Source organism: Temnothorax nylanderi, unplaced genomic scaffold (genome assembly GCF_030848795.1).
Source record: "Temnothorax nylanderi isolate EJ_2023f unplaced genomic scaffold, tnyl_v1.0 TNYL_tig0034_pilon, whole genome shotgun sequence".
In the NCBI taxonomy this organism is placed as follows: Eukaryota; Metazoa; Arthropoda; class Insecta; order Hymenoptera; family Formicidae; genus Temnothorax; species Temnothorax nylanderi.
In genome coordinates, this window is record NW_027249096.1 from 1,167,945 (window position 1) to 1,194,357 (window position 26,413).

A 26,413-nucleotide genomic window follows, 5' to 3' on the forward strand; every position below is an offset into this window, starting at 1 on the left:
ACCGTGCCGCTTACTCCGCGTACTCCGCGCGCCTTTTCGCGCCGAGATCGAGTCGCGTGGACGCCGTGGACAAACGAGTGTCGAAAGTGCCGAATGAGATGGATCCAGCAGCGGAGGAGTACGAGATGAGCTTGCTGCATGATTCAGGTATGTAATAGCGCGATCAATTGCCTCTCTCTCTCTCTTTTCGCGGTGCGTCTTGTCGTCGCTCGCGTCGCGGTGCGAACTCGTCGCGGAGTAGCCCGAATTATTCAACGAAATACGGCCCCGCGATGCGAGAGCATCGAGCCACCGAGGCGACGAGAATCGATGCTGTCTGTCTTAAATGCATCGCGTCTGTGATACACGTCGGGAGACGCCCGCGCCGCGCCGCGCGAAATAACCGGTGACGTGTTGCATTAATAAACGCGTAATCATCCACGCTCTTTCAATCGTTCTGTATATGTGTGCAGGTGAATGTCTGGACGGATACGTTTATTGCATTTACGTGACGAAAGTCTGACACGTGTGCTGATTCTGTTCTGTTCTGTTGCCGATTGCAAGTTACAAATTCAGGTACGAGACACATGATCCACTTTTTAATATTTCACCTCTTTTCTTCCTCTCTGCGATACGTTACGCGACGTATTTTACATATTTACTTTACGATTCGGCTACAAATTGTAGCCTACGATATGACTTCTCAATTTCACAATTAATAGATTACACGAGTGATAAATTGGATGTAATGATTAATATAGTATGTATACAGTTTCCGTATAGCCCATTAAATTATTCACTCTGTAATCGAGTCGATCGCGGTACGTATCTCCGATGAGCGGACATTCCGCCGAATTATCCATGGATAATAGCAATGCAAATTACGGAGGGGAAAAAAAGCGACGCTGCGTTTTATTCAGATCGAGTTCTTTCTCAGGGCGTTCCGCGCGCCATGCGTACGCGCGCCATGCGTACGTCCTCGTCTCTCGTTTTCGTTCCGAAGCAGAAGCCCGTAAAAACGGATGTGACGCGAGAGAGCACGGGGACAGAGGTTCACCGTTCACCATGGAAACGGGGGCGCGGGGCGCGAGCAAGAAGGGTGACCATAGAGGAAACGGCCCCGACGTAGGGGCGGACCGCGCTCGACCGTAGGGCGCGCAAAGAAGGGGGGGTTATTCGACAATTTTTTACAATTCGCTCCGCCGCGACATATGCCCCTTAATTCTCGAGGATTAAGGAGGTATAAAGTTTATAAGGATTTACGACCGCCGTGTACGTACGTCGAAGTCCGTATTCATATACACGTACCGCGCGGGGGAGGGCTACACGTGGCGCGGGGTCGCAATAAAAGCGAGACGAGATGAACCTGAGTGAAGCTCTTTCATTGTGCCCGGGCCCACATTTCATTCCGTCGCGCGTATGCGCGACGGAAAAAGCAACGAAACACCGCCGGCGACGACGTTAGATTGGGTTACCCACCCGCGAATGATATAAAACAATGGATATTTATTTATGTAGTAAAACGATGGAGAGATGATGCGACGGGGCGATTGCGAGCAGATGCGGCTCCGGCTCGGGGTCGCGACACGCGCGAACGTTTACAGCGAGCCGCGAGTTTTGCGCTTTTCCAATCGCAACGGGCAACGTGCAACGCTCCGTGGCGTTGCGAATATTCTCATAAATTCTACGCGATATGCGAGCTTTGTTACTCGATATTTCGCTGCAAACCGCGGATTTATCAAGCGCTTGATTTGTTTGACGCTACTCTCCGCGGTTTTAATTACCGTTTAACGTCACCTTTTTTTTTTGTTCTCAAATGCAAACGTCGATAGTCGTTACGCACGCATTATTTGTCTTAAGATTGTAGCGCGCGCGGTTACACGCTTTGTTTGCATGCAGGACTTGCATGCTGTGCTTGCCCTGCATGTTATTACACGTGGTCGGAAAACAGAGCTCGCTGTAACCGGGTGTTGTATACGAGACACGTGAGTGAATCCACTCTGATTCAAAATTTGCCTACCGATTCCATAGGCTGCTTCAAATTCTCTATGCATTTTTTTTTTTTGACACAGTCTCGATTGCTTTCTGATGAAAATATGGTTCTATTTAGACAAAAGTACAGTTTGAGGCCTAATTCTCAAAATATTTCGATTAATCTCAATTTGTCAAAGAGAAGGAAATGTATGGTGGTACAATCGGGGGTTTTTCCATATTTTTTTCTTTTCTAAATTTTTTCGCGATGTCGGATTATTGACTGTTAAATTGACTACAGCACGTAGGTATACGCTTACATGATGACGTTGATCGAAGGAACCGGGCCGCGTAACCTTTAGCTAACATTTGGATTAGGGAAAAACTTTGGTGCACGCTAAGGATATATAAAGGGGGAGCGCCATCGTCGAAGTGCACACCATCGCGAACTCCTTTATTTGACTTGGAATTAGCCGGTTCGATGCGGTTTAAAAATGGACGGTACGGAGTGCCGGCCGCTTCCAGGTTCGTGCTTTGTTTAGAAATCGCACACTTGTTTCGCCTCCCCGTTGCTGCGCGCGCTAACTTATTCCCCGCGTTACCGTAATTGGATCAGCGAGAATTACAGGGAAGCTCGCTTTTAGACCTCTCGAAGGCGGCAAAGCATAGCGTAGAATACACCCCGATGCGCATTTGGACTCCGGTGAATGGCCGTCGTATTTACCTAATTCGAAATAACACTGATTTAATTTTTTAACATTCGCGGAGAGACTGCCGATAATTTATGCAATTTTACACACGGGTAATCAAATTTAAAACATAGTCCAGGAGAGCAAGTACATGACGAAACATATATTTACGCACTGAGAGAAATTAGTGACAACAAACATTTTGATTTGCTGCGGGTAGCAAACTTTTTGTTGCAGTAGCAAAAAGTTTGCTACCCGCAGCAAATCAAAATGTTTGTTGTCACTATAGTGACAAATATTTGCTAATACAGCAAATCCTTTTTCTCAGTGCGTTACAGTGCGCTGTGTTAAGACTGTCTTGTAGTAGTATTTGATTAAATCTAAAATATTCAAACACATGTAGGTATAACCTCAATTAAATACAATTTCTACTAAAAATTTTTTATCTAATTATTGTCGGTTTTTATAAATTTTTAAAAATCTTTATTTCATTTTTAATTACGAAAATGTGATTATTAATAAAAATTGTGTGTTTTATAGTATTTGCAATAAAAAATATTAGAAAACGCGTTTTCATTAATTCATAAATGCTGACTAGCAATAATATTATTAAAATTGTTCCACATTTTCTAATATTAGCTACGTGAATAACACTTTTATTTTACTTTCAACTTGACATGCAAATATCAATAACTTGTATTTTTTATTGCCGCCGAAAATAAATTTATTTAAATTGAAACTTTGTTCAAATCGAATATTTTATAATTTTAACAACTACCGATTTTCAGATCACACATATAGATTTGAATAAGATCGCAAAATTTAATTCCGATCAGCAAATTTACCGAGATCAATGCGTGGCGTTTAACACAGTGATATTCGACCACCGCAACATATACTGCGCCTCCTCTATAATAATGATTAAATGAATATACACCCTCGCGGAGAGAGGTATGGATATAATGCGTAAAAATCTCACGATGGGTAAAATATTTCACTAAATATTCGAGGGATGACAACCGCGCGGTAAACTCCGTACCTCTTTCTACGCATGGACAAAAAACGTACGTGCGCACGTGCATACGCGTACATGTGTGTGCGAGTGCCATACCGTGCGCGTCCCATACGTAGATAGCACCCAGGCCAGGATATGTACGTTCCCTGTTGATTGAATGTGACTGTCGTGATGGAAGAAATTTCGCGAGGTACGTCACACCAATACGAGCGCGAGCGGGATGAATATGAATGAAACGGGTTTCCGGTCTGGCTGAGCCCGAACCAGTTTTACATTTGCATCCGTATTTGTCGAACGCGAGGGGTGAGTAATAAAGGCAGTCTAATTTTCTCCTCTTTTTCGGTAGCTTTGCACTGTACAGTTGTACACACCCCCGCGATGTTTCGCTCGGTGGAAGCACACATCAGCGCGGCACGAAAAAAAAGGACGCCTAGCAACCGCTTTTCGATCGCCGGGCCGCTTGAGTGCCGCGTACCCCTAAATATGTTACAATAAATTGCGTCGCTGTACGTGCGCGTGTTTTCGCGCGTTTGTACATCATGGAACGCGCCTTTTCCTGGCACATTACTGAACGCGTGTTGGCACGCGGAATACATTTAAATGCGTTATAAGCGTGCGAAGTTTCATCAAAATTCCTACGCGACGTCTGCGATCAATTTTTTTCACTGAGGTGATCTGGTATATATATATATGTATATACATAAGTACATGTATTGACAGTCCGAAAGCGAACTTTTGAAATAACTTGTCTCTTTAATGACATGATATAAATTGCGTTATAAAATAATAATAGGGAAAAAAGAAAATTTAAATGTGAGGGAGGGGAAATTATTGAAGATATAATAATATATATATATTTATATTATATATATTGTTATTATATAGATAGATCTAAAAAATAATATAGATACGTGCGATATCTATATTATTAATGAGCACAAATACGAGACGTATTGGAATATCGTTTCCTTCGTTATTAATCACGGATTCGTTTGACTACTCCATTTTTCTCTCTTCAATAATGCACTTGAGATGCAGCTGGGCACTTATCCTTACCCGAATGCCACGCTTTGCTCTGCACTCAGCAATCGATCCTTTTCCATTTCGATATTCTTTTACATCCACCTCGCACACAATAAGTATGGGTATTTAACTATTCTTTTAACGAAGCAACACCGTTTTGAGCGCGCGCCTGCCGATCCTTTGGTGTTAAAATATCGCGTTACGAGAGGCAGATGTTGGCCGGAAAATTCTGCGAGCAGTTTCCTAGCGTGCGCGCGTATTATCGCCGGAGCGAGCAATCTGTACATGGCAAACGCGGTTTGCGTGTAATCAGGGCACGTTACAGCCACGTTACAACAAAACAACCGAGCTTAGACCAACGTAAAAATGGCCATTAAAAAATCGTATCGCTGAAAACTCGTTCCCTCCGAAATAACACAGACTCTAAATCCAAACCAAAGCCGTTTAAATAAATCCATGTGTTTGAAATTTTTATGGAAACGATTATTTGATTCAGTCATTTTCCTTACGCTGTTATACGCATGCGTTGTTTTACTAATAAAAAGTATAACATTTGCTTTTAGGAACATGCATATATTAAATAATTCATCAAATAAAATTGCCTCATTATTTGAGTAAAGCAGTACTATATGAGATTCATAAAATTGATTCATAAAATAGTTATTAAAGGCGACATAATAATATAAAATATAATTGATGCATCGAATGTGTGATCAATGTAATGTTACAAAGCCTATAAGAGTAATTAATGAATTAGTTGTAATAAGATATTTTGTATTCATGCCGTACATAATATAAAATTGCGAGATATATAAAATCATTTTCAAATTTATGCAGTAATAAATTTCGAATAAATATTGTCAGACACAGTTATTCTCTGTATGGTACAATATTACGAAAAATGAATTTATATCACTATATTATAATTCTTTTGACTTTATAAATTGAATCAGTTCAAAAATTTATACTATCGCACCAAAAATTCTCGACCTCATTTATGAAGCAATTATTTTTCCTTAAATATCATAAATTTCTTCATTTTTTAGTATCGTATTCCTTGAAAAATTAATTGTTTATATAGCATACAACTATTTCAGATCAGTTAACGTGACTGGAAGAAAACTAATATTTTGTCTACTCCAATTGGTTGCGAGAATGACATAAAAATCGAGCTTTGTCTGTTCAGGGCATCAATTTCACGTTCTCGCTATACAGTTTCTTTACAATAATGTCCGGAAGTTCTCTCTCCGCAATGTGAATCCCGTCGGACATCTAGAGAGATTGATAAAGCTCTGCAACGAACGTACGCCGGGAATAAAGTTAGTAACGAATTGGTAGACAATATTTGGGGAGGGCGATGCACGTGCAGACTGATATCCATCTTTTACGACAACATTCAGATTCAATTTGCTTCTCAATATCAACCAACTCGTACTGCTTGGCTCGATCTGGACTCGATATCTCTATTTGTGTCTCTTTCCTTGTCTCTCTTCTTGCGCTTTATCTCTTTTCTTCTCTGGGCAACTTGGCCGTTCTGGTTTATAGAATACCAACCTCTGCTACGTTGTTGCAATATATTTCTGTAACTTAGAAATATTACATTGAGACCAGAAGGATATCGATGGGAAGTTTCAAGTATATACGGAGCAGATAATATTTACTTTTTGTACTTACTTTTAGCAAGATGGACAGACGTATTCTCATCATCGTATAGTATGAAGAGAGATATTTAAAAAATTAATTTTCTCAAAAGTTAAATTTGATATTTTCTTAAATATAGATATGTCTTTAAGAATTGGATATCATAATAAATATTCTTTTTTTTTTATTATGATTTAAAATGCACTTCACATATCTAAAATCTATTATCGATAAAATTATACGTTTTATTAATATATCGCTCAGCGATAAAAGACGGTATTAGACGCATCGTGAATGCCGAATGAGAATTCAGATGTGGATACACGAAATTTAAATCCGCCGTGACATTTAAATCCAATTGTAACGTCAAGGCTATGTTTCTCTAATATTAATGATGATCGAAGCATAAGAAAACCACTCGACATCGTCGAGTGTTTAATTATGATTGAAACGAAGGAAAGCGGCAAGATAACCGTTGAATGTAAATCTCGATTTAATGAAAAACTTTCCGCGCGTACGGATATAAAAAAGGCTTTTTGTTCCATAATCACTTCGTTCTCCCGCCATCGTCGTTGCTCTTCCGACAGACCGTGAATGGCAGGTACATATCCGTCTATTCCGTTTTACCCTTCGTTCGCTGAAAGCGGACCGTCGAAAATGGCTCATTAGTATTCAGGTGAAAAACGGACAGCCTGAATCGTACACGTATAGATTATTGACACCTGCCGGCCGATCTTTAGCGCCGAATTTCGATCTGTAGAGCCAGTCAACGTAGGAACAAAATAGACTAAATTCGTGTCGCGAATTTAGCATACACGTCGGTATTCCACCGTATACATTCTATCGCAATTTCGCATGCGTCACAAACTACCGAGTAGAGAAGAGAAATATAATTTTGATCCATAGCCAGAGGTGAATCTGAAACAATCTCTGTCAAATGGATTCGCAGCGCTCTCCGGAAAAATCGCGCGTTAATGAACGTTCGTGTGAGGACTGAGGAAATTATGTATAAATTACGGTATAACGTTTATAGAGTTCATCAATTATGTTAATACGAAAATTCAAAAAGACTTGTTTGCAAGAGCATGGACGCGCATGAAATCCCGCTTAACTCACGCGCGGCACTATCGATCCTCTCACTTATCTTCTTAACTTTACAGTTTACACGGTGCGTCCTCCCCCTGTTGCATTATCCAAAACAGATATGCGCGAAGGATCTCCCTTCGTTGGTACTGCGAGGCCACCCCATCGTCTTCTGCAGTAGCGATACGTGGTACTGCAATAGAACGATCAGCCAGCCGATCAGCATAACCCTTTAAAATTCCACGCTCCCTTTCTAATTTCGATTCCAAAGGGAGACGTTGACATTGACATACCCTCGTCGTATTATACTCCCGTCCTGTTTTATTTAGGCGGTGCTTCGCGTGCAATGTACTACTACGGTGCCGGAACCCACAATCGAAATTGTGCTCCGTTCGATTCGCAAATGTCGCGCGTGCACCGAGACCTTATGTTAATAATTACAATCCATTATCGTACGTAACGGAAATTAAAATTAATTTGATTGCTCTAAATAAATCTATAACACCATTTTATGATGTACAGTAACGCTTCGCGGATCAGCGATCACAGTACAACTTTTATAGAAACCAATTACTTCAGTAAACGTACGTTATACAATATTATGTCTCTATATGCAAGGAAAATGAGTACTAATGATACAACTTAATTCTACATTAAAGTCCTATTTGACATTGTGCAATTTTAATTCTCTTAACTAAGAGAGTTCTAAAAATACTGTCGAAATCTTTTATTGGCAATAAGATTAATCTATTATCAAGTGCGATAAGAAAAGAACATTAGTATATTAATGTACACTGAGAAACCCATTTTGTTGAATCAACTGAATCTGTGTTTGGATATGAGCAAATTTGTTATATTAACTAAAGAATTTGTTTGCTCATATCCAAACACAGATTTAGTTAATTCAACAAAATGGGTTTCTCAGTGTATGTGACAATTTTAATTTACAAAATTCTAATTGAAAATATATTCTTATTTCTGCACATTTAATCACTCACACAAATTGCCGGAGTGCATTAATCAACGGCATTATGCATGGCAGCAATCCTCTTCCTTCATTTTCACGAGACCATTTTATGATCGCATTTAGCTGCTCAAATTATAGCGGCTCCGCCGTCGCGTAATCATTGCCGACGTTGTGCGATAACGTGGCGGTTTAAAAAGTTCGATTAAATATAAAGCAGTCAGCCCGGATAATTATCGGCGGGATCGGTGACCTATAATAGAAGCTGCTCTCGCGAGATATTATGAGAATGTTTTTTACAAACAAGTGTCACGTTTTATTTTTTCTTTGGAAGTTTCAACAACATCTTCGTGTTTGTCTCAGAATACCAGAATTATACGCGCGCAATTTCTACGACGTTTAACTGGTAAGCAATAGCATTTCGGCTCGGTTAGCAGCTCACGCATTTACGGATTGAGTGCGGAAGATGGGAAGAGCAACGCGCTAGCAACGAGAAAGGAAACAGATAGGATAAAGATAGGTGGGGAGAGACGGAGAAAGTGTACGGCAATCTACTTCGCTCCATTCAATCAGCCATCGATTTCTTCGATTTATTGGCCGGTTTAGGAGAAGACGTATGGACGGTGCCGCCGTCGGCTGTCGTTACTTTGGTTTAGGGGATGACCGCCCATATTTTCATCCCTCAGCCCCAATCTCTCCTCCTGCATCCTCGCGGTTCACGTGTGTATGTATATCTATATACCTATATATAGAGATATTTCGCATTCGCGAACTGTCCGACCGGTTTTACGTGCGAAGCAACGACCGACTTTTCGAACCCACCGGAAACTCGCTGACGGCAGCCTTTCATCGCGGAGATCTCCCTCGTCTTTCCGTTTTTCATCCTTCTCTCTCTCTCTCTCTCTCTCTCTCTCTCTCTCTCTCTCTCTCTCTCTCTCTCTCTCTCTCTCTCTCTCTCTCTCTCTCTCCTCTCTCTCTCTCTCTCTCTCTCTCTCTCTCTCTCTCTCTCTCTCTCTCTCTCTCTCTCTCTCTTTCTTTCTCCCCCCTCTCTCTCTCTCTCTCTCTTTTTTCTTATCGCGGAAGTAGTTTTTAGAAAGTCAACGAGGCGGTGAAGTCTACGTATCGACGTGTACGCCCCCGATAGTTACCAGCCGGGAATTTCTCGAATCCGCGATGGGAAACGAAACGACACCGACTGCTCTACATAATGCAGCTCGCACGACACGTCCATTCCCCGAGCGGATTGATCCGCTCGATAAGGTATCGACGAATAACGTTGCGTGACATGACAAGTCTCCCGGCACCGGAATATATGGATGAGCTACGAAAATAGAATAAACGAAATTGCGCGTGCATACCTAATGCGTGACATGCGCTGTATAAAAGTTCGGCGAGTGAACGGAATACATGAGTTTAATAGTTAAATCAATATTGGCAGCCTATTTTGTGACCCCATTCTTTCATGCAGACTGTATAGTCACACACACACACACACACACACACACACACACACACACACACACACACACACCACAACGCACGCATACAAAGAAGATCTTGACATTTGATTTACCGAATGTGTCATCTACGTACCAATTCACTATTACCTCGTCATATAACTCGTATCTGCGATACAGATTTCGAGAATACAGTTATACGTGATAGGCATCTCGCTAAGCGTAACGTGACAAATGAGCGGATTCGTATTATCAGTAATTACATCGGGATTAGCAATGGTTGGCATTAATCCTGTCGTAAATACATTTCGATACTTTGAAACGTTAAATACTCATTGGGCCTTAATGACGGATCAATGCGTGAGTGTAATCTATTTATGAAACTTGCCAACGGTCATCCGTTCGGACGCGAATTGTAAACCCGTAAAGTGTTGTAAACGATCTGCGCTATCACGCAAACGAGCGTGCGATCGTTGATTTTACAGAAAAATTGTAAGTTTCAATAATCAAGTTTTTGGAGTCACTTCCGAAATATATATTATATTCAATTTTTGTGCATATGAATAATGCCTATTACAGCGTTTATTCGATTACACCTTTGATCAGCGATACTTCACGTTCACAGGAAAGCACAATTATAATATTATTAATTCATAAAGATGGAGTGCAGTTAAAATAACATTATGAAAGCAATATAAATTCGATGAATATTCGATAAACGATACCAGATAATCGTTTTACTCTATACGGCTTCGACCGATGTATTAAATCCAAAATACCGTAGTACTCAAATTTATCGATTGTTTCTTTAATGAAATAAAGCACGCTGGTCACGATGTGTGTGTGTGTGACATATAGTATTTTTAGATTGTTTTCTATATCAAGAGTAATCGACCAACTCGAATTCATATCTTACAACACATCGCACAGAACGCGTGTCTCAATAAATCATATACATTCCTATTGGCAGAAGTTAATAAAACAACGGCAGGACGGGTATAAAAAAACGACAATAATATCGTATAGCATTATTATGACGCGCCAATCTCACAATGCACCCAACTGCATTGTATGATATAACGCAGGCAGGTATGAATATTTCGCTGGGCTCCGCATGGCTATAATCTTTTTCTGGAACATTGCAGAGGCAGAGGGACATGGATTAGAAGAAAAAGGGAATCAGGAGATTTGTCGGAGAGTTTCGTATGTCATTCGCAATATTTCGTTCAACGAAACCACGCAAAATCTCGGTGTTGTACTATTTCTCTTCTCTAAAATGCACACATTTTTGCGTTAGAACCAACAAAGTATATAACTTATTTATACCGTATACATATCCTAACAATATCATAGGAGGAATAGTAAAGAAGTTAATAGTTAGTAGGCAGTCTTTTAATGCACTAGGGAACGCGAATTTTTAAACGAGCTGCATCGTAAGACGACGACGAAGTCGCAAACTTACAGCACTTCTATCATTAAGGAGATTGTATAATCAGATAGTAACTTGCTACTTACCACGAAGTATGCGGCGGACAGCGGATGATCAAGTATTTTTTCTTGCAATCTCCCGAAGATGATCATTAATCTTCAAATTGTATTACCGTATTGCGTAATGTTGCTACTCGTCGCAACTTTTCCGAAGATCGAAATAATGCTCTGACATAATAACAGGAGAGTAATTAACCGTCATGCACACAGTCCTTTCGTTTGATTTATATATAAGGTTTATTAGACGTGAATTGTTTCTTAATTACATTTTAATCAAATTAAAGGCGATATTTTGCAGCGCGAAATAAAATGATAAATAGTAGAAATATAATATAATATAAAACATTAAAAGTTTTGACAAATTAGGTTTGTCAAAAGTGAGAACATAAACCAATTTTATCTTTCGGTTAATTGGAATTAAATTTTACTTTAATAAAAATTTAATTTAAAGTTTGTTTGCCAAGATATTTAATCTCTAAAATTAAAAAGTTGCGGCAAATGATAGTTTCTCATCAAAGTTCTTCTGAGAAAAAACCGATTCGAAATCTGTCAAGTAGTTTGTCACCAACAGGGGGGACGTAACGCGCGCATTTTTACATCATTAAAGCATAACCCATTGTATATCGTGCGAGAGAGGTCAACAAACATCGATTTTTGCGTGCGCACGGGGAACGGCAGAAAACAATGTGTGCGGTATTAATGGACGCGGTTGCAAATGAAACGAAGCTATCGCGGTCTCGTACGATAGGTGTGACAAATGGCGGTGAAGAAGGCGAAGGTGTCCGCGGCAAAAAGAGAAAACAATACATTTGAACATTGCTGTCGACCAGGCACAAAATCGCGACAAAGGTTTCTAGCCGTACGCATACGAGGTATTGTCCCGGAATCGCCGGAACTTGTTTAAACTGCTGCACTTGCGTAAATCAATTTCTATCGCAATCATTAAATATTAACGTAAAAATATAAAATATAAAATATAATATATAAAATATAAAATATAAAATGATTAGTAAGCTTAATAATACTAGTTTTTATGAATATTAGAACAAATTTACGACGCGGTAAAAGAAAAAAATTATATATATATGTATTTGGCCACATAAGTGCAGATGCAATCGCTTATAAGAAATATCGAATATACGCTCCGGTTGAAAGGTACATATTTCTCCTTACCGACCGTGAGTTCCATTCAAGATTCTAATTTATTCGCTCGGTTTCACTGGAAGTTGGGGAAAAATGCAGCACCGAGAGACGGCACAGTCGATGGACATCGATTTTCTTGCGCGGTACAGAAGAGTTACAGGCCACGCCAACGAGCGGTATTAATGGATGCGGTTGCAAATGAAACGAAGCTATATCGTGGCGTCGTGCGGTGCGTGTGACAAACGAGGAAAGGCTGGAAAGCCGAGGGGTGGAAAAAAAAAGTCTCAACACACCGGTCCGCAAGACCGAGCGATTGCCGTGCAAAGAACAACGCCGTTGTTGGTCTGCAAGTCTACGGAGAACGGCCGGGCGACAGAAGCAACGCCGACGTCGGTTCCACGAGAGTGACACGTAATCGTTTACACGGAATTCGTCCGATACGGTGCGACATGTAACGAAGAAGAGAGAAAAAGAAAAAAAGAGAGAGACGCAACGACGGAACTGTTCGGGTTAGCCGGCACGAAGGACGCATGGAATTCGTTTGCGTTTTAATGAACATGCGAATAATCGCGATTCTTTCACCTAGACTATTCGCCGTTCCTTCAATGCCGACGATGACATTCGCACGGAATTGCAGAACAGTTGCGAGAGGACGGGAACTCGTTTTCGCCCTCGTCCTCCGTTCACCACAGCCTCTCGATGTTTGAATTTACGAAGGTAATTCGCCTGCTACCCAATTCATCGTGCGCCTTTTTCGGTAAACTGCTTTTTCGAGAAATGCGACTTTTGTACGGAGAAACGAACAAATCATATACCACGCAATTGTGGAAGGAATATGTGTTTCGGCGAAACTCTCTCAAATAGACAGGATATATGTGCGAAGTATAGTGAGAATAACATTTCAAATAAACCTCAGTTCCGCGTAATTGGTTTCGTGCATCGTGCTTTTTATATGGCAAACGAACAAACGGAAACACCGCGGGTTGTTAGACGAAACTGTTTCTTTTGACATTGTTAAAGAGTAATAATAACGCACAACTACTTGCAACAGACATTTAACGGCAAACTGTAATAATGAAGGAAATAATGGCGGTTATATAATTTCGCTGCGCGGCGGCGATTTCTCGGGCTGTATTTGACCCGAAAGCACAAGCTTGTAACTTGTCGGATTTTGCGTTACGAGGTGGAAAATAGGTTTTAAAATGAGTCTTGAAATGCGTGTTCTCAATGAGTATTTGCAAAGAACGTAATTTCATTTCCGCTCATTCTTCCATGGCAAACCGACTTGGTGTGAACATAAGGTACTTCGAAATTTCCTTCGATTTTATTCATACTCATCTTCTATTCTAAAATAAACTTGAGAAACTCATTGTAATAAATTAACGCTAGCTAATTGACTGAAAATACAAACTCTTGACTATTGAAAATTATAAGATCTCTAGTTGAGTATAACATGAATCAAATAAACTGGACAAATAAATAACAACCGAAATATATACGTTATTATAGCAAATTATATCGAAGATACTTAAGAAAAAAACTAAAAATAATTTAAGATTAGAAAAATAAAATAGGATTACAACGATATTATTTATTGCTATCCGTATCACGACGCTTTTCGCGAAAATATTAGCGATATAGAGGATAGGAAATAAGAAAACTCTTACTCAGGATTGACTGAGGAAGGTCTGGTCACCCTAGTTTAATCGTGCGCATACCATATGTCCAGGCACATCCGGTACGGTTATGGCGGACGTGTCCACACCTTCCTAAATTGCCTGCCAGGATTGTAACTGGTGTTTCCGGATGGTCTTGCCATATTCTAGATTTTTTTGTGTCGGTATGAGCGTCACGCACATCGCGGCATGGTCAAATATTACTTCACACTACAGATATATATTTTTAGGAACGATTTCGTATTAGTACGCGCGAGGGTTATGGAAAAAGAAATTAATTAATAAGTACATCTTAGAAAAGTTGCTTAAAATACGTACATCGAAATATTATTTATATCGAATACTCTGTGACAAAATTATACGAATATAATTACGCGAATACGCGAAAAAAAATTTATAAGCATGTAGTTGACTTTTTGACATTCATCTGCGTGAGAATTGATGTGCGTTCTCAAAGGGCGACAATTGGTCAGATCGCGTCGACTTACTAATGCAACGGCTAATCGGTTCACTAGCGGGATGCGGGGTAAACCTAGGTAATGTAAACTTCGCCTAGTCCAAACCGATCGTTCCACCCGTATTACCGTCAACACATCGGGTACGCGGATAAACACAAACAAGCCGATATTCGGTGCAGAGCGGTTCGCAGATAACGCACTTCCTCCCGCGGCTGACATCGTGTCGCGTTTCATGCTCAACACCGTAGTCGTCCAACCGTGACGCGATCTCGACGAACATCTGGAGGCCTCGCGGGCCCCATCGAAAGATTTATCCTCGCGTAATGACAGGGCATCGGGCATCTCCGGTGCATAACTGTCATGTCGTATAGCGGACATTTCGACGCGGCGACGATGTGACGCGATCAAGATTTCGACCTGCCCTTCATCTATCCCTCTATCTCTCCCTCCCTCCTCTCCCTCTCTTGTTCTCTCTCTTTCCCTTTCGTGGCGCACATATGACGACAACCCTCGAACTCCGTCCCGATGTGCGCGTAACATTGACAGAATATCGTTATCGGCCAATGGCGATCTGCAACGGTGCCGTCGGGACCGCGTAACACGCGCCCGATATTACGGGCATAAAAGGCACCCGCCGAGGCGAGAAGGAATTCCCGAGAGTGCCAGAGATAATATCGCAAGCGATGTCCGAAGCATCGTTATGAGCGTCGACGTATTTTTAACCCGTCATCGTTCTCGCGAAACCTTTGGCATCATTTTGACGTGAACTTTTGCACTTTTGCAATTAATGTGTGACATTCGAACTAAATTTATAACAGAAATGTGCAAAATGAATCAAGATACTATTCCGATGCGGTTATTCCAATGCTATCTCTAATATCGCACTAAAATGTTTCTGCACGAAAATAAAATTATGTTCGTGAATAAGTAATACTTATACGAAGTACGTCTTCCGATTATCTAGAAATGGCAGAAAGAAAAATTAACTCTGTTCGTTATCTCTTGTTCGTTCCGCGATTTCACGTCAATCTACTCTGTTTTTTCTCGGTAAAGTCTTGACTTTTTGGCAAAAACGGAGCATCTATATTCCGACTATATTCGGAGCGAGCGTCACAGACCCTATCTCTTATTTCGCGAGGCGACTATATACTGAAATTCGATTTTGCATAATCCGGGCCGCCGAACCGATCATGAGCGCGGTAAGATATCGCTCGTCCGTCCGGAAATAGGTATCGGATCAGGTTGCCGCCGGCCGCAACGCATGATCGCCGGCAACGCAAATAGCGCAATCGCAGACACACACCCCCGTGGATTGCCGCACGAGTTCTCTTAATGATACATTTATACTCGACTGATATCGGACGTGTTCTCCTAATGACACATTTATACTTGGCTGATATCGGACGAGCGACACGTAGATAACCGCATCGGGAAAGCCGGTCGGCGGCGCTGGGGTGAGCGAATAAAAGCAAGCAGGAACCTCGGGAGCGTTTTGCAGATATTCCGTCGGCCGCTATCGCTTTTTATGGCCGCCGATTGTACGGTCGCATGGACACAGATAGGCGAGCGGCGCGGGCATGCGGAAACAGGACGGAATATGTGGGCGGCGGTACGCACACACGCGGTCGACCGGTGTATTAACGCGCGCCTGTGTATACCTGAAATAATACTACAAGCGGAGGTTATCCGATGCTAGAAGTCAGAGAGACGACGAGGTGAACTTCGAGTCCAGTGGTAGTGGTGTTCATGGTAGTGGCTCTCTTTTACAAACCCCAACACCAGTAGAATAGTAATATTGGTATCGTTGCGTACCGCCAATACTACTGCTATCACTAACGCCATGGTGTTCTGAAAAACATCGATACTGACGACGAAAACGTATGGTAGTTAGCTGCGTTAGTCCTCATCACCTTTCAACGTGCTCTCTCTCTCTCTCTCTTCCAGGTGTAATCGCTCACGCGATATCCCGGTTACGCCGGCAGATTTAAATAATATTCACTTTAACAGATTTCAGAACGAGTTTCATTATTTTTCTCGTTTCCACGGTAATTCGTGTCCCGCCGGGAAATATATTTCGCTCGCGAACCCACCCCGACGGATCTCCTTTTCTCTTACTGACTCTCGCTCCTTCCAACGCGAGCACTCCTTTTTCCTCACACCTGCCAGGCCGCTGACACTCTTCTATGCCGCTCCCCTTTTCCACCCTGTTCAGTCACTCACTCTTTCTCTCTTCTCTCTCTCCCGACCTCCTTCCGACCGTTTCTCTCTCTCTCATGCTCCTGGCACTTCGTACACGGCACAAGCGACTTTTATCGTTTTGCGCCGTTTATGTTTATACGCCGGAATAAGGCTTCAATGGGCTCCTTGCTCGCCATGAAATTGAAATCCTGCCTTTCCTCTGGAGGCACTCGCGCGCTCTTTTCCTTCGCGAGCTGACCTATCGTCCAGGTTATAGGTACTCTCGCGCGAAATGAAACGGATTGGACGATGAACTGTTTTGCCAATCCTTTCCTAAGTTCGCCTATAACGTTGATCTGAATTGTTCGTGCAATATTACAATGCGTCTTAGGTTTCTAAACTCCAATCGTGTTCTTACCGTGACCTCGTTTCTATCGATAGGTAGTAAGATGTGATCGAGAGATTCTTATACAGAAACGATTTATTAAGAGCTTCTTGTATTACTTCTATTTGTAATTTAAGATATGCCAACTTATACAATTTTATAAGAATATGAAACGATTTCTGGTTAAAGAAGGTTTCGGTTAACGGATAGCACGTTATGCATTTGAAGGGTCGTTTTCATTACGATGATGCCGGAACTTTGCATCATATCGAGATCGTGGTAGCATCGGTACGATGAAAGATCGCCGTTCGAATATTAATGAGGCTTCTGTCTCGTGGCAGAAGTTGCGAAATCTGGCGTTAAGCGGTCGGAACGTGAGTATAGGCGAGGGAGTAGCTGCGTGCCCGGGAAACCGTTGCCCGGATTTGGTGGCGATGTAGCGTTTTCGACGAGACGAAGGGAGAGGCATAGACACGGTAGCCCCTGAGGCAGTGGGATGAAGAGGGTGCAGAAAGCCCTTATCTTACCTGAACTCCTGCGCTGCAGTCGGGCATTCATAAAGTCCCGAGTTAAGCCTCTCTCCCCGTCCTCTCTCCGTTCTCTCTCACACCCCATTTGCGTTCTCTCTCTCTCTCTCTCTCTCTCTCTCTCTCTCTCTCTCTCCTCTCTCTCTCTCTCTCTCTCTCTCTCTCTCTCTCTCTCTCTCTCTCTCTCTCCTCTCTCTCTCTCTCTCTCTCTCTCTCTCTCTCTCTCTCTCTCTCTCTCTCTCTCCTCTCTCTCTCTCTCTCTCTCTCTCTCTCTCTCTCTCTCTCTCTCTCCCTCTCTCTCTCTCTCTCTCTCTCCCTCTCTCTCTCTCTCTCTCTCTCTCTCTCTCTCTCTCTCTCGCGCGCGCGCGCTTTCTTTCTCTCTCTATCTATCTGATGGCTCGCCACTCTCATCGTTCCTTGTTGTATTCTCCATCTTCCTCGCACACATCCACTAGAGGTTTCTACGTATAGTGGCTTGTACCGGCTTGACCGAGAAGATATAATCCGCACACACTAGTTACAACCCATTAGTTGCCCCTAGCTAGCTTGGCTCTTCCCTTCTCTTCTCTCTCTCTCTCTCTCTCTCTCTCTCTCTCTCTCTCTCTCTCTCTCTTCCTCTCTCCCTTTTTCTCTCTTTCTCTTACTCCCTATTTTGCTCTTCCGCTCCTTAATAATGCATCTAGAAGATGCTTAATCAAGTCTCGTAACTCATTTGTGATTCGGTGGATGCGCTCTCGTTCTTTGCCCCTTCGCCCACTTTTCGCTTCTGTCTTTGGAAAGAACTTTTCATCGACAACGCTGTCGATGTTACGAGCGCTGGCTGCCGGGTCCACCTGAGAACCTTTCCGGTTCGGTAAAATTAAATGACCACGGCCCGCCTTAAAGTTTCGATCTGTTGATTTAATCAGCCCTATCAACTCGGCGTGACCCTCGCCGGAAAATTTGATTGTCGGCAAAGCCTCAGCCGGCGGATTGCTTGTCGTGGATTTTATAACCCGGATATTTTCGCTCGGTCGCCGGTCAATGGTGTATTCACGGAAAATTGCAGGTTGAAACGCTGTTTAGGTCGACCGGCGCTAGCGCGATAACGCGATAAACGGTATCCTCCGTCCGATTAAAGCTACATTGACTGGCACGATAGGATATATAATAATAGATAGGAAAATAGTAGTTATCTTCCTAGATGATGTTGATATCACTTAATCTTTAGTTCACAGGATATATTTTCAACGTCGAGAAATCGTTGAGATTTCTGTTTCTTCAAATGAATATAAAAATTTTGACTCTGTAATTTAATCATTATTTAATTTATGAAATTGTAGGAATTATTCAGATGTCTACTTTCTTGTTCAACGAAATTAATAAAATACGAGTATATTTCCGCGGAATTGTAAGATAAATTCTTTCTCTTTACGGAGAAGATCCATTACCGCGGTCGAGCGAGAAAATATAAAGAAGGAACCGGGAAGACAATTTGCCATCGTTAAGTCGTGTATAACGAATGACGTGTACGGTGGTAATTACACGTGCGCAAGCTTCCACGAGTAGGCCATAACGAGAAACGTTTACATATGTATACTACCGCGTTTATTTACGTCCATCGATGTGCAACAATGCCGCGCGCGTTAATTGCAGGTGCCGCGTAGACGTATTATACTCCTGCCGTAATATCGCCATCAACCGTGAAATGACGTCGCGCACCCGTCATTAATTTACAAAACGGTCATTAGAGCGTGCGACATACGAAGTAGCTTCTTCTGGATTTGGCCGTGGGAGGGGGAAGGGGGGAGGGGGAGGGGACGGTCGTTAAAAAATGTCTGATGAATATGCATAAGCCGACCGACCTTTAACGATCCGCCAAATTAGAATATACAACCTCGTGAAAGTTATGTAATTTCGTGTCCCTTGTAATTAGTGACTGTGTACTTCTCTCGGCGTTCGCCGACGGGGGTCGCTTTCCGAGGGCGCATATCTTTGCAAACATTATAGCGCGAAGAAAACGCGGCTGTGGTGAAGCGACGACACGCTATTCACTATTCACTGTGTGTCACTTATTTAACATCATATTTAAAAGTCACGCTAATGCCACGCTAATGTCCTCTCATTCTAAATAATGTCCAACTTGCGTTTTTATTATACTAAATATTATCTATATATTTCTCTGTCTCGTTGTATGTTGTGCTGCATTACGTAAAATTAACGAGGAAAAACGACGTTTGTAGGAGGTCACGGGAGCAAGCGTTTTTCAAAAAATGTAAACCGGGATTTCAAGTTTCCGCGTCGGTCGTTTTTAGGCGGGCCGATTTTAGGTCATGAAAGCGCGGAGCTGCGAAGCGATAAAAAATCGCGCGAATGGGACACAATGCGCGACAATGGATAGCTAGCGCTTTACTTTCGTTATTTTCCAACCATTTCCCTCTTCGGCATCAAACATCCACACCATTATATAGGCGTTCTTTTACGTGAAACCAATCTGTAACGTATGATGCATTGCTCCGCTGCGCGCACACATGCCGCGGCCCCAGAGTCCCTGATGTATGTGGAGCAGGGACGGCTCATTGGTCTATTTTAGGGAAACGGTTTCTGTCCCGGGGGTGTATTTCGCTTCTGCCGCGATCCAACCCAGGATGATATTGGATTCATCATTCAAACATCTTCAGAATCGTCCAGCCGCGCTAGACTGTACAACGAAATCAACATTTGTTTCAGCAGAATCACCCAACTTACTCTACGATCAATAACATTCAAATACTCGGATATCATAACATATAAGAAAAATTGTGTGAATGAGTTAAATCACGAATTATTATGCATTTGTGTGCGGTTTATTTAAAAAATCACAGCTTGCTATAAAAATAAGAAAGAATTTTCGATCAATCTGCCGTAAATACTGAAGGAACTCAGTGAATGCAGGGAGTGCTATTGCGTGATTGGCTAAAAAGTGATTCGACTAAAGCAGCTAAGCAATCTGAAGATTGGGAAGGTTAAAACTCGACCTTACCGCCCACCGATGCTCGCCGTTACGTTCTATAAAAGTGCGTTGTAAGAGCCCTCGAGGTATATACTTTTCTTGAACGCGGCACTCCTGAGGGAAAATTCTACGATTTTCTCGATAGTTGGTTACTAGCTTTCTATCTCGTCCAGAGAGAGAACGTTTACCGTTTCTTTTAATTTCCCGACGCGGTGAAGCTGAAAAAAGTAAGACGCACCCGTCCAACGCCATCATATTATATCTCAAATGAGGTTGAACATATCCAGCGATAAGTTTCATTACAGTTCTTCTATGTTATTCGTAAAATGATTGTTGAACGAAAGATTTTGTTCATAAGCCTTGTTCGTGCCAAGAAAATATACCATATCCCGTTCATGATCGGAAAATAAAAAAATAAAGTCGAAGCTTTAACGAATCAACGTTGACAGTTTCATTCGTGGATTACTGCCTCGAAAATGTGAAACTATTTCACGAAAAATACATCTGGCGTGGAACAGATAATAGCAATGTATGAACGGGCTATAAAAAGAATATTCAGTTACTGACGCGTTGCTTTTCACGTTCGCAAATGCAAAAATTACGCGATGAAAACGGAAAAGTGATACCTGATTGTTTCAATTTTGCATCACGTCTGTTGATTCCGACATCTTGTGTATAATATTAATGCCAATTATTTTTCTGCGATCAACACTCTAATTAGAACTCGTACCACCAGGTTGCTAATTATCCCGCGCACAAATTACAGCGTAATCTCTCTTTCAGAGATATACTGAAATAAACGAAGTAACTTTGAGCTGCGTGCACAGTTTTCGTATCTGTATTCAGTCTCGCGAAGTCTTTCAAAGGCCGCTGATTGCTAATGTCGGAACATCCGAAGCGCCGATCCATGAAACGGCATACCCCGACGTACCACCTTCTTAATGATACACCGGTCCCATTGGATGCGCGTATATTTTTCTGGCGGCGCATTGCCAACGATTCATTAATTGCTGACCTTGTTAGCGTAGCATTGTGAAACGATGGTCCCGCGGCGGTGCTTGAGCGGCGCCCGCGGGAGTAACCGGGAGCGCGACCGGGAGATAAAGAGGGTGCGGAGATGAGGGAGACGAAGAGAGAAAGAAAGAGAGAGAGAGAGAGAGCGCCTCGCCTGGCATTGTCATGCATTCAGAGCCTCGCCATATAATAATGCCTGTCTCCTTTGTCGTTTATACTCGCCCCTGTTTTCCGCCACGCTCTACTCACGACCGCCGACGAACATTGCCCTGTTCGCCCGTATTTCCGTGGTGGCACCTCGTTTACCTTCTTACCGTTTGCTCGATATCGAAAAGTACAGATTGACCCAAGCTTTATCTACATATCTCTATCTTAATCATTGCCTAATTTAAAACTGTTTTAATTATGAATTAAAACTCCAGAATTTAAGAATCTCTTGCTAATTAAGCCCAAATATCTTAGCCATAAGTATCTTAAAGCCAGCAGTATCCCATATATAGATATATTTTCTTTTTTTTCTGTTCGGGTGGTTGCGGGGAAGCAAGAATAACATTATTCCAGGATCTAGGTATTGGATTGATCACATAAATTTTTGCTCCTCCCTAATGATAACAGGATTACGGAGAAGCAGCTTTTTAATCCTATTTTCTTATCAGTTTCGGGGATCATCCACACGAACTTAATCAATACTACGTTCTCGCGACGTCATAAAAACATCCCTTCCGCTATCCAAACAATCGATGAGCCGTTAATCCAATCTATCGTCCTTTATTGTTGACTACCGTCATACCAAGTCCCTTTTCGCGAATACAATCGTTCCTCCTTTACGATAAAAAAATGTGCCACCCTGATCAACGGTGGAAGTGATAGTCGTAAAAATTTGCCCATTACCAACTTGCCGCATCACAGTAGCGTGAAATACCTTTTTGCAATTTGTATCACCGCGCGCCGAAAAAGAGATGAACGCGAAGGTGGTTCAGGAGATAGGAAAGGGGGCGGCAGGTGAAGATGGCTATGAAGGCGAAGAAGGCGGTGGTGGGCCGTGTTCGGATGTTGGAGCAACTGCCGTGCTCTGACGAGGGACAACTGGGCCAATCGATACCGCAGCCGGTGGTGGCTGCCACGATAGAGCGAGCGGGATAGCGAGAGGGAACGGAGGGTGCAAGGTGGCGGCAGGGGGATGCGCGGGTACGACGGCGGGGAAGACGGTCGATGGGGTTGCGGGAGCGGCGGGAGTACGATGGTGCGAGAGCGAGAGAAGAACAAGAGCGAGGGGACAGGGCAGAGGTGGTGGCGGATGGGATGTCGCGGGGGTGGCAGTCGGCGTGCCACCCCCGCGCCGACCACCGACGCCCCTCCCGTCGCGGATGGCGCCACGGTCGCCGACATCCTCTTCGTGTAGCGTGGCTGCTGTCGGCCTCTCCGAATGTGCGACCGACACTCTGCGCAGAATCGGCTTGCGGAGGAGCGTTGTGCCACAATGTTATCGGGCTTGTCGTTTTACTCCGTGTCCCCATTGTTGTTGATTTTGTTGGGCCGGTAAAAAAAACGGAAAGGAAAACGAGTGGGCGGGAGAGGGTGCAGTGCGTGAGGTACGTCGGTCAAGGGTGAGACGCACTCTCCGTTTCTTCCGAAGAGAATTGCACCGCATCATCGACGTTTCCTTCGTGACGAGCTGTTGGCGCTACCTTCTGGACCAATTGTCCCTCTGTCATAACCTTGAATCGGGTCGACGTCTCAGCGAGACTGGCGAGACATCGACAAGTGCCATAATCATGCGAGAAACCATCATTCCTCGTGCTTCCACGTCACATAATGCGGAAGACTCGATGAACCATCATACGTTGTGAGATATTCATAGACTTTCTGGATACAGAAATTTATATGATCTCTTAGTGATCACATAGAGATAAAGAAAACAACAAAATTTACGGAATTTAACGCGTTAATCTTCGAGCACAGGAGTCCTCGTAGTCACGCTCGCAATCAGAGCGCTAAATCATGGCGCGAAATGCGAGAGGTGAACGCCCGTGCCCGAATTCGCGCATACAGTGAGCTTTTTCTTGTCAAGTGCACGCTCGGACGATCGCGTTATATTCGTCGCGTTCTCTCTCTTACGGACATCGACCTTGTCCCGCGTTCACGTGGATTCCGCCATTTTCGAAAGGGTATCATCGCGCACGGGGAAGGATCAGGCATCGTACGCCTGTACACGCGTCCACACACGTCTACGTGAATCTGCGCACAGCCAAACTTGTAGGAACAATACCGTGCCGGAAGTGGCGAATGGGTAGCCTGCGCGACTGTTTGAGATGGAAGTGAGTAATAGCAGAGTAAAGTGACCGCTGTATTGGTCGTGATGATCATCGTACGGCCATAAACTGTCGCCCGTGTGATTCAATTGCTACCGCAAGCCGACCCAGCAGCAACGATGCATCACTACTACACGCAAGAAGATATAGATCGTGTTGGTACGTACGGAATAAAGAGGATACTTGCGTAGAACGACTGCGTCAAATTAACTTTGCGTAATAGAGACACATTTCGATAACAACCATAATTAGCAACCGTATGCTACAACTTTCAACACGATTTACAGACTTTCACACACGTTTACTATAATTATGATTTTTATATATATTTGATTGAGAAACGTGACTTGGATTAAAACGGTAATTTCCCAAAACTGTACACAGCTACAAAATTCACTTGAACATGCTCAAATATCGTAATTTGCATTGCAGATCTGATCGATATGTAACATTGAAAAATTACCAGTCAAAACAAAATTTTATTTTGCTTTAAGGCATGTGTTGTTACATTATTGCGGTTTATACATGTATCTGTTCAATGATGTTTAATTGTACTTTTATTACGAGATTCATTACAATCAATTATCTGAAATAAGAGATATTTCCATAGTGTAAATAGACTCGCAGTAAAGTTATAACATACGTAGTAACACTTTAACACTGCATAATGTATTTGACGAGAAATATATTCACTCTTTTTGTTACGGGAAAGCATGCAGACGCTATTCTTAACGTTAACGTGCCTATTTGGCAAATGTATGCAAGTTAGATCCCAGACATACCGGGTGCCCCTTGTATTCAGAATTATATTAGGTCCTTTGGGCTTTCCGCGCTGGTCTTACTCGGAATTTAAATTCGACCAGATACGTTACGGACGAAATGAGGGGATGAAATAAAACCTTTAGTGCTATTCCCAACTTAAAAACTTCGGAATCATATCTTGACTTGGGCGATTTGATGTTATAGGGATTGCGGTCAAACACTAATGCTCATTTCTTTACAAACTGTTTTTAGTTACGATTCTATTATATGTCATTATTATACTATAGTTTAATATTCTAACATGATTTAGCTGGATAGAAAGAGTCAAACACACATTCGATAATTTATTCCTGATGATATCTTTCGACGGTAATATTTCCTGAAATCGGCAAAAATTCTTAAGTAACTAATGTAAAGTGGTATATATTTCGGTGATTAAAGCAAAAACTTACTGTCATTCGCTCGTGAGTTGGATCGTTAAATAAGTTATTCGCATCCTTTCTCATGCGCTTTACATTAGTTCCGTTAACCAGAATGGACCGCAATCGTGCGGACGTAGATGACAAAACTATGGCGATATCATTGGACTCGCGAACTCGAGAAACAATGCGGGGGCGAAAGTGTAGGGCACATTGTGCATTGTCCGTACGGCCGACCGACGCACGTATTCCCGGAGCCCGTTGCGCATTGTGCTTTAAGACCGTAGCTCGTAAGCAAATTAGAATGGTGCACGTGGCTCGCATAAGTCGACCCACTGTCTGCCTGCGTGTTGGATATGTCGGGGTGGATTTGTACGCCGATGACCCCTTTCCCCGTGTATATTGCGCGTACTTTCCGCGCCCGATGCCGACGGGAGTTTCCTCCTCCTCGGTGCCCAAGGGGGCACGGGCGCATCGGCAATTACGCCACTTTATTGCTAGGGTTACGTGTCGCGCGTGGAATTAATGCAATCTCGCGGAGGGAGGCGGAATTCAGCTTGCGTTTTTCATGGTGTAAACGTTTTCACGGCCGCGAGGCGACTCGAGATGAAATCGTGGCACGGACCACCCGCGTCGACGAGCCGCATCTGCAATATGTCGCGTCTAATTAAATTCAAGAAAATCGATTGGACCGCTTATTGCTTAGCAGGGTGTATCGATAGGAAAGGAAACACATAGAGGAGGACTGTCAAAGAATTCGGAGCCACTGAAATTTTTCAACCACATAGTTGTGAGCATCTCGTGTGTCTGTTAACTTTTTTTGTAAAAAATAAAATATTTAAAATTATTTACGTTTATTGATGTAAATTATAATTATATGTAAATAATTAAGAGTAGTAGTATGGCATCAGGACATTACATATATGACCGAATACTTATGAATAAGAATAATACAAGGATGAAATAAACGAATTAAGGACAAAATGTAAATATTCTGCGCGAAAGTATTAACTCTCTTATCTGAAATGGAATTATAATCTATAAGAGTTGCGTAAATACATTACAGATAAAATAGTACTTCCCTCTCGTGATTTGCCCTTTATTTATTCTGTCAAGATAAACTGAGTACCGCTATCATCATACATACATATATTATTCGTGCTCTATCAACATCCAATTCGTTAACAGCAATAGGTTGCGAGAATAAAAAATCTGCACTCTTTATTAAACTGAGATTATATGCGAATATAATCTTCTC

General features: G+C 42.5%; 1 protein-coding gene across 7 annotated transcripts in view; it reads left to right on the plus strand.

Annotated features, from left to right (window-relative positions):
- Ten-a (tenascin accessory) overlaps positions 1-26,413 on the plus strand; it is a 442,890-nt gene that overhangs the window by 239,901 nt on the left and 176,576 nt on the right. The window contains exon 1 of one of the 7 annotated variants that reach the window (XM_071703194.1): positions 23,096-24,133. The exons of the other annotated variants lie outside the window; for them this stretch is intronic. Coding sequence (XP_071559295.1) covers positions 24,094-24,133 — 40 coding nt within the window. The 5' untranslated portion in view covers positions 23,096-24,093. Of the gene's footprint in view, positions 1-23,095; positions 24,134-26,413 lie in introns of those variants that run through there. 7 annotated transcript variants of the gene reach the window in all.